This window comes from Corvus brachyrhynchos, unplaced genomic scaffold (assembly GCF_000691975.1).
Source record: "Corvus brachyrhynchos isolate BGI_N302 unplaced genomic scaffold, ASM69197v1 scaffold26, whole genome shotgun sequence".
Classification (NCBI taxonomy): Eukaryota; Metazoa; Chordata; class Aves; order Passeriformes; family Corvidae; genus Corvus; species Corvus brachyrhynchos.
This window is the reverse complement of record NW_008239324.1, coordinates 5,821,338-5,831,008: the sequence shown is the minus strand read 5'-3', so window position 1 is coordinate 5,831,008 and position 9,671 is coordinate 5,821,338. Positions and strand designations below refer to the sequence as shown.

Sequence of the window (9,671 nt, the reverse complement as noted above, 5' to 3'; positions counted from 1 at the left end):
TGCTGATGATGCTGTTGTCACACCCAATGCTGGTACAACAAGGGAAGCAGCAGCAGAGCCTGACCCACCGCCGAGTCCTGCCGTGGCCCCCAGTGAGCTGCAGAGGCTGCAAGGGGCGTTTGATCTGTACCAACCACTGCCTGTGCCACAGCTCACACAGCATCCACAAGTGAGGAGAGCTCGCAGGCAGCAGAGAATTGGTGATTCCCAGAGGACAATCAGTGCCAGGTAAAGCAGAAGGGAAATTGGGTCTGAACTGCCCTCTGATTGGGTCCAGCACCAGTTCAAAACTGCCTTGCTTCCTGGCTTACAGTGCCCAGCCCAGGTGTGTGGCTGGGGCCAAATCCAGGGTACCTCGCCTACCTTTTAAGCTAAGTAATAGCACAGCAACTTCTGGTGTCTTCTGTGCCCTTGTTAAGTGAATCCCCCTGTTTCATGTGTTGGCAGGGGTGGTGTTGACTTCTGAGCCCTTCTACATTTTGAATTTTGCTTGCAGAGCTTCTGCTGCTACTGTTCCCTCTGCGCAGCCAGATTCCTGTCCATGATTCCTGCAGCAGTGCTGACTCTTGGCAGTTCCAGCCAGCATTTAGCTCAGTGGAGCTTGTGCTCTGATTTGCATTTCACCTTTGATTTGAGGACTGCCTGATTACATTTTCTGGTGACAGTTGCTGTAGAAACTTTCACAAACATACAAACTGATATTTTTCTGTAGGGTTTTTTTGGTTGGTTTTTTGTTTTTGTGGTTGTTTTTTTTTTTAACTTTCAGATAAAATAAAAAATCCTGTCTATTTAATACCATTTGTGATGGGATTAAAAGGGAGTGAGTGGGGATGTTCTCCAGCCAGAAAGAAATCCCAATTTCTAGTTTATTTGGGTTTTGTCTCATCTTTCTAGCTTTTGTACATGCCAAGGGTGAAATTATAATTAGCTGAAGCATTTCTTTTAAATTAAGTGAGACCAAGAGCTCCTCTCCTCCGAATTGATTAAACACCACTGTGTTATTTGCCCTCCAATTGCCTGTGAAGGTCACTGTAGTTGTGAGGGCTGGAAGGCAACCCAAGAAACTCTTTTGAATCTGAAGGATAATTGAGATAATAGCTGAACTGATGGGGGGAGAGGGGAGGATGTTTCTATCTAGGGATGAAGTTCCTAGAAGAAAAGAAGAGGGAAAGCAGAAAGACTAGACACAAAGTAGTCAATGTGCATTTCGTAGTACCGGTGGCTCCAGAAACCAGAGCTGAGTTAGGGTTGGAGAGACAGATTAGGAGTTTCCTTAGGCTTAATAGTGAATGACACTACTTTGCTTTTCTCCTCTCCAACCCCACCATCCCCTTTTTCCCCCAAAAAAGGCAGTATCATTGTTGTAATGAGAAGATTTTCTTTGAACTGAGTGAAATGAATTGTTGCTGATCCTGCTGATTGTTCACTGTTGCTCACAAAGTGGGCTATCCTATGTGACTGCCCCCCTACCAGAGAAGGCCTGACTTGATAACTGTGACATCTTCCTGCTGCAGTCAAAGCCTGGGAATTTTCCTGTAAACATTCATGGAGAAACATGCTGAAACTTTAGCTTACCTGAAATGACTGTAGCTTTTGTTTCTTGCTTTTCTGGACTCAGGGCAGCATTGGACCATTACTTTCAACTCAGCAGGACCCAAGAGCCAGCTGCAGGACCAGTTCCACACCTGGAGCCCCCCCGTATTGCGAGGGACACCCAGGAACAGCGCCCAGACGAGATAGTAGAAGTGAGTGACTCTGACAGCAGCACTTCGGAGGAGGAGGAGGAAGCAGTGGAGGCAGCAGCACCACTGTTGCCATCAGCCCAGGAGACACCACCAGCAGCGAGCTCAGGAGGTTTGTGCAGTATTGGAGCTGTGTAGAGACTGATTTCAGACACTTTTCTTGCTGTTTGAAAACTCAGCAGGGAAATCCTTTTGAGCTTCACAACAGACAGTGCTCAGAGATCTTTGTGCCCACAGCTGACAGGAGCAGGCTACTGCCACACGGCTTCCTGGCAAGCAGCTCCTAAGAGCAGCAGCAGCAATGGGTGATTGCTACCATAATGTTAAATAATGTTTTGCTGTTTGCAGATTGCTACATGTTCTGAACATTTCCAGGATTATTTGTAACTTGAATTTAGAGATTGCTTGCCATCTTTCCGATGTTACATATTATCAAGGAGCGTTATTGAAGGCATCAGGTCACAATTTGAACATCAGTAAGTGCTTTCGGAGAAGGATTGATTCAGTATTTTTAAATTATTTGAGATTTCAATCTTCTTCAGTTTAACTTTCATTCCTGTAACTTGTGACTCTTAGCTGAGGAGATGGAGGTACTTTTTGTTTTTCTTTCCTCATCTCTTTCTGTCGCACAATTCTTTATCTAAACTCGCGTTCACAGGCTGAAACACACTTCAGTGACATTGTTTGTGATGAACATACACAGTTTGTCACATGTAAGAGTGACAAATAGTTAACTTGCTAGTCAAGGTTATTGATGCCCAGAGAATACAAGAACAAGGATATCTTTTTACTTCAGTCTCTGAGGAATGTCCTTATGATTTACTCTCTGCCCTCAGTTTTGGTTTGGATTGGCCAGCCTACCTCATTACCCTTTTTTAAAAGGGTATGTCTGTGAGGTGTCTTTTGAACAGGTCTATTCTGCTTGCTCTGGGCTAGTTTTACATGTGACAGGAGCTCAAGCTGTTAAGTGCTGTATATTGTTGTATGAACATATGCTCTCTGTTGGATTTTCTGGAATTCCCTTGTTTATATAAGCCAGTGGCTCCTCTTAGAACCACAGATGGTGGAAACTTTATTGACATTAGCCAGGGTTAGGTAATACTTCCACTGGATGGAAAGTATCTGCATAGATTACTAAATGTGACTAATAACTCTTGTTTTGTCAGGAGTTAGAGAGGAGTCAGTGATTTCTGCACCTTTTTTACTATGCTAGTGATGGTGATCCCCATGTAGCAATTCAGTGTGCCTGTGCCTCCAGCAGATGGGCTGACAGAAGCCCACCACAAAAACATAGGGAGAATACCAGTAGAATTGATAGTTCAGACAATTACCAGCTGGAAAGCTGCTGAAGTCAGAGTGAATGGACAGCCAGCATGCGGGAAATGCTTTCTTGGCACATGAAATATGCATGCTTAGATCCCTTGACAAAGCAACTTCTGCATATTGGTGTCTGTCTTTCTCAGGGCATAATGATGCAGGGATATAACCTTACATCAGCCTAACTATAGATCAGGTCTGTTTGTTTTGTGCAGGTCAGAAAATTCTGATAACAATTTCTGTCCTTAAAAGACCTCTTCTTTTTCAGAAATTCTGTTGCTTTTCATAAAAGAAAACGTAAAATTCTTTGGCACTACTGTCAATGTATAGAAGGCCTTACACACAGACTGTGTCCAGGGCACTGATCTGAAGCTCTTTATGTAACCTGTGCTGTGTCACTACTTAACCTGTGCCCTGATGATTTCAGATCAAAGCAGGAAAACTCCTTTTTCCCTCATTATGAATCAGTTCATTTAAGCAATGCTTTTTTTAGTTTCCAGCCAGGTCCAAGCAGAGCCACCTCAAGTTTCTGCAGAGCATGAAAGTCTTGAAGATGAAGCTGAAGTCCAGAAAAAGCAAGTAAGGTGAACTAAATGCTTTTGGAGACAGATTATATATGATAAAGGCTGCATTTTCTAAAGCAGTTGTGTTGGTTTTTTAATTTTTAATTCTAGACAACTCCAGAAAAGAATCTGGGACCATCAGTTCCTGTTGCAGCTCTGGATGAGGAGGAAGGAGATACCTGTGCAATCTGCTTTGAGCAGTGGACCAATGCTGGGGACCACCGTCTGTCAGCGCTGCGGTGTGGACACCTCTTTGGCTACACATGCATTGAGAGGTGGCTCAAGGGACAGGCAGGGAAGTGCCCTCAGGTAAAATGGGTGTTTATGTGCACTGGAAAGCACTTAAAGCACTTACTATGGGTGCCTAACTTGTGCCTCAGAAGTAATAAACCCCACCATTATTTTGATGTTATTAGGCCAGTAACAACTAGCAGTACTTTAAAGGATAGGTTATGACTTGGATCTTCTCCCAAGTAGAGTATTTGTGAGTAGCAGATGCAAAAGTTTGAGTTGAAGTGCTAAACTTAGAAATGGTTTCAGAATGCCCCACTCTAGTCCTGGAGAGAACCACCTGGAATGGAAATAGCAGATGGATTCCTAGAAGCAATTAACTAAGCATAAAGAATACGTTATTGGACAAGAAATCTGTCTGAGAGCTGTTTTGGAACCACAGAATGGTTAGGGTTGGAAAGGACCCTAAAGATCATCTAATTTAGTTTTCAGTTGATTAATCGTCTGTTTTGAACTGTATCTGCTTTCGTAGCCTTTAAGAGGACCAGGTTGTTTAGGAAGCTTGCAGAGAGCGAACTGAGAACCAAGTGACGTCCTTTAATGTCCATTTGCAAGTGGTAAATCAGCTTTTGAAGGTTTTCTTTCCAGCTTTCTTTCCATGGTTAACTGATCTTCTTCGATGAGGTCTACACTTCTCTGTGATGTGTTCCCATTCCTTATTCCTTTTCTCCATGAAGGAATGTTGACCAAAAATAGGTCAACGAGTACCTTGTAAATAGGATTCAGTACTGCTGCTTTCTGAGTTGGTGGCTGGAAGCCCAGGGTTTCTTTGGCTTTGTCATTTTGAGAGCTTCCATGTTCTTGCTTGACTTTGCAGGATTCCCTCCTCTCAACAAGAAACTTCCTCTTGAAGTGTGCTATGACTAAACCTAAAGAATCCTTGTTGCCATAGCAAAGCCCCAAAGTTGATTTTTCTTACCCCTGTCAATTCTGTGTAAGCTTTTCTTCCCCCACTTCAGGCCCAGAATTCTGAGAGACCTGCTTGGCACCTTTACTCTTTGGAATTTTGTGACTGCTTTCTTCTTGAACACTAACATCTCAAGCGTTGCTTGCTCTCTCTTTCTCTTCCATTGATATAAATACTAAAAAGTTCCTGGGAGAACTTGCCCTGGAGAGATCCTTGAAGCTGAATCATCTTCCCTTCATTTTCAGTCTCTGTCCTTTACAACTGGGCGTTCTCTGGTTGAATAGGATGGAGTTGCTGTGCATGGTCTGTATACTAAGTGGCTTGAGTTACTGTGAAATTGCAGCATTCCTGATCCTGCCAGTGGTAGCTGCTGGCTGCTAGGAAAGCTGTCTTAGCCATTTATTGTTTTGCAAGGCAGCTCTTTATAGAGGGAGGGAGGCTGTCTGCTCTGAAACTACTGCTTGTGATATCTTTGTGCTCCTAAGTAATAGAGAAGTCTGCATTTGAAGCACACACAGTAATTAAATGTTTAGCAGAGGTTACTCGATCTGAGTATTCAGTGCCTCTTTTCTCATCAACAAAGAATATTTGCAAAACAATAAACTTGGAAGAAATTATGGCATCTGCAAGTTCTAACTTGCCTTCTTTTTAAGGTGAAGATAAAGTACTAAATGGTTGCAGCTAGATGCACAAAATTATTGACATATTTGACTCCCTGTGTGTCACAGAAATCAGTGAGATGTCAATGTTTCATACAACATTGGAACACTTCTATGGATTTGGGCCTGTAGAATTTGATAAAAGGAATATAGCACAGAAGTAATAGTTGGGAGTAAACTCAGGGGTTCCTAAATCCTTGTCTGTTGGCCAAGCAGCAAGTCTTGGTATTCTCAAACCCGAGGTTGGGCTGGTGTTTTGTTTCAGATCTTGTTTTCCCTTCTTTGTCTGATTTGGGGTTTTTTGTCCCTGGAACGTACCTGACTGTGCTGCCTTGCTGGTGCATTAGCAGAATACATTTAGTGGGAAGCAAGGAGATGGATTATTAAAGGTACAATAGGATATGCAACTTAAACTGTTGTTGTAGCCCTGGTTAGAGCTCTGGTGTCTGTATGAGGGAGCATCATGCAAACAATACCTAGGGACTCACAGGGATGCATAGTTTGCATAGTTAAATTCCTGTAGATGAACTGAGCTTGTGTTTGATTTCAGTGCAATAAGAAGGCCAAGCGTTCCGACATCGTGATCCTGTACGCCCGCGCATTGAAAGCGCTGGATACCAGTGAGCAGGAGCGCATGCGGAGGTATGGAGTCTCCATGGAAAGGCACCTGGCACTGAAAGCTGCACTCTGGCTTCTACTTCATGCTTTCATTTCCTGTATTACCTAAAGCAATTTGTTTATTCCCATGGGGTGTATCAGGAGTGTAGCTGACTTAAAGAACCAAGGCCTTGCTGTGTTGCACGTTTTAATTTTCTTTTGGAACAGAATTCTTGAGTTTGCATTTTGTAGCCCTGAAACAGCAAAAGCTATTTTGTGCTGTATCCTGAAATGTTATCATGGGAGAACATGCAGAGTTGATGCCAAAAAGCTGTATATTGCTAATTCATCATTAGATAGGAAAAGCAAGGCATAGTTAGGAATGCAAGGAGGGTGAATAGCTGACCTTTTCTACCATCTTTTCTGCATGCATTAAACAGAGCAATACCTCATATGAATCACTTTCCATCTTGCTTTGTCAAACTCTTCATGTAGCTTTACTTGCAAAAGGTCAGCAAGCATTACTATGACTCCACTTCCCTTTCCCACTTAAATGTAGACTTTGTACTGAAATAAGGAAAAGCAGGTATGAAAATGGGGACTCATTTATTTTCAGTAAGATGCTGTCACAGATACTATTCTGGAATTAAAAGGCTGCAGATATCTGAGTTCTTCTGAGTCTTGTGTTGAATAGAATTTAATTGAGGTTTCTTCACCTGTCTACAACTATACCACTGTTCTTTCAAGGCAGTCTTTCAACAGAAACCTCGCTATCCTGGTAATTATAGATCAGAAATGATTGAGGAGTAACAGTCATGAAGGGAAGAATCTCCCTTCTCTCCAGATTGCCACAGCCTGATGTGTTTGAAGTGTGCCTTTAGAAGGGTCATGCTTCTTTTACTGGATTAACACAAAAATAAATGATATATAACATGGTTTTCAGAAGCACAGAAGGCATTTGGTGTGTAAATCTTATCTCTCATGGAGAGGGGGTTGTCTGACTTAGCCCTTCCCCACTAGCCCTGCCCCTCCTCTCTGCCTCCTGTTTTTGTTGTAAGGCAGGGAGCGGTGACTGCCTGTGAGTCCATGGAGCTGCTGGCAGTGGCTGCCTTGTGGCACAGAGCCACGAATGGAGCACAGATGTGTGTGTGCATGCATCAGTATTGTTTGCACGTAGTCTTGAATTAGGTATAAGATCATGAGGTTTGTCACATTCAGAAAAACTCACCAGCCTCCAGGCTCTGGGTACTTATATAAAGAATGTGTTTCTGGTGGTTAAGTAGGCATTTCACCTGTTTGTTCTGCAGGGAAAAAAAATCACATGAAAAGGCTATGAGGAAATGACAGAATTCTGTGCTTTGGAACACGCAAGGCTAGGTCTGTGCATTTGCAAAATACTTAGGCAAGCAAGAGCTCCCTGCATATGAACGACAGAAATAACTGGAATATTGCAGTACGGAATGCAGTGGGCAACACAGACCAAGTGTACAGCTAATTTTAAGGAGTGTTGGTGTTTCTTTCCCCACTTTAGCTATTCATTCATGTAAACCTGTATGAAAGAGAAATAAATTCAAGTAACTTATCAAAAGTGCTGCTGCTACATGGTGTATATGCACTTCTGGGCTTAAGGTGAGGTAGTAAATGTGGCCTCTTTATGGGCATTCACAGAGAATTTATCTGTATTATTTTTTCTGGTACAGATATATTTTCCTGAAATACAAGATTAGCTACTGGTAGTAGAGACAAGCTTGAAGATCTTGCTGTATATAGTTATGCTATGATGTGCTGTGTTACTGACACAGTGTATTACATGGACATTGATGGTATAGGATTTGCTGAAGTGTTTCTGTAGGGGAAAGAAAATTGATTTCTCTTTCACTCTACTAAATTAATCCTTTTGGAGAGGGTGAGGAGAAAGTCTGTTGGAACAATACTTGAGTGAGTCATTCAGAACAATTGCATAACTCAATATCTCAAGGTGAATGTGTTGGGTTAGTGCAATACCAGGTTTTCTGTTACTTGTGGATTTTCCTGAACAGGGCTGGTGGTATGAAGTCAGAGGGCAGGAATTGACAGCCCAGAAAAGCATCTTAGATAATACCTCGTCCTAAGGATTGCTTTTCTCTCCTTCCTCCAGCTCTTTAGAAAAGGAGCAAATGTTGCGGAGACAGGCAGAGCTGGAATCTGCACAGAGCCGTCTCCAGCTCCAGGTTCTGACAGATGAATGCAGCAAACTCCGCAAGCAAGTTCAGGTGAGTCTCATGCTACAAATGCACAGAGGACTTCTTTCTCTTCAACCTGCCTTTTCCATGTTCCCTTAGAGGAGAGAAGACAGGATTCCAGTTTTAACAATCAGCAAGATTTAGTAATCTCAATTGGTGAATCATTCCAAGCTGATAAAAACATCCTGCGCTGGAATATTCATGTGTGCTACAAAAACACTGACTTTTTTTGTGCTTTTATTACTTAATTGAAGTTGCAGCCCAGCAGTAGAGTTGCTTGGCTGCCAATGTTGCAGGTTCCTCCTCAGGTTTTGTGGTGCCTAGAAAGGCATGGTAATAAAAACTAGACTTACTCTCCTCATCTTTCTTGTAGTTGCATCAAAACAAGCTTTGGAAATCTCTGTAGTAAACCTGTAATACAACCTATTATCACTAGTTAGTCAAGAAGCTTTGAGAATTTGTGAAGAGGCATGACTACTTGCAAAATCAAAAGAATAACAAAAATCCTTAGGGATTTGAATTTTTTGGAAGGTTAGTCAACATTCCCATTTAGCACCCTCTGGTACCCTGGGACCTGGCCTGTCAGTACAGGAGGCTTTATACATGGGCTGAGCAGCTGCTGAGAGGCACCTCTTAGAACACAAATTACTGACTATAAATGATGGGTTGTTAAATTACTGCTTCCTTCTGCCTTATGCAATATTGAGATATTTTGTAACCCATCCCAGCTGCTTTTGCAGGATTCCTATAAATTATGGACTCTGCCAGTGCTTCCAGCTGTGAATAAGGGGGTGTATTCCACCAGTGCTAGGTTTTCCAAGAGCCTGTTTCATTGCCGGTTTGCTACTTTTTGTTATGTGAGGCAGATTATATCCTCTCACTGTCTAGCAGCCTGCTTTATTTTATGCTTTTCTTTGTTCCTGGATGTTTTTTTATAGTCTTGGCTATTCATATCTGTACATTAAACAACATCCTCTTTGCTGAAGTCTTCCTGTGTGACATAAGATAAAGCTTTATAAATTTCCTGAATTCCTGCATGAAGCCATATGCTCATCATCACTAATAAGAAAATTGGTCCACTTCAAACTTTGGCTTAAGAAAAATGCAAATAAGATGAAACTGCAGGTCCATAATGTTTTCCTGCAATTCATTTGGTGTTAAATGATGGAGTGTCCAGTCTAACTGAATTGAAGTCACACGTTATAAAGATTAAGTACCCCATGTTCTTTAAGCTCTGTTTCAGTATTTATACTGCATTCATCATTGTGCTGTAGTGGTTAATGCAAATGCTGGAAGCAATTTTAAGGTGCTTGTTTATACTATGAATAAACTGAAAGTAAAAGAATATACTGGGGAGCAAAAAAAGTCAGCAG

At 42.1% G+C, this 9,671-nt stretch overlaps 1 protein-coding gene across 2 annotated transcripts in view; it reads left to right on the top strand.

Moving 5' to 3' along the window:
- The window catches only part of RFWD3 (ring finger and WD repeat domain 3), a 22,872-nt gene that overhangs the window by 2,180 nt on the left and 11,021 nt on the right, over positions 1 to 9,671 (top strand). For both annotated transcript variants that reach the window (XM_017741077.1, XM_008638756.2), the window contains 6 exons: positions 1 to 228; positions 1,619 to 1,854; positions 3,553 to 3,638; positions 3,734 to 3,931; positions 6,030 to 6,121; positions 8,214 to 8,328. In XM_017741077.1, the coding sequence (XP_017596566.1) occupies positions 1 to 228; positions 1,619 to 1,854; positions 3,553 to 3,638; positions 3,734 to 3,931; positions 6,030 to 6,121; positions 8,214 to 8,328 (955 nt within the window). The remainder of the gene's footprint in view (positions 229 to 1,618; positions 1,855 to 3,552; positions 3,639 to 3,733; positions 3,932 to 6,029; positions 6,122 to 8,213; positions 8,329 to 9,671) is intronic.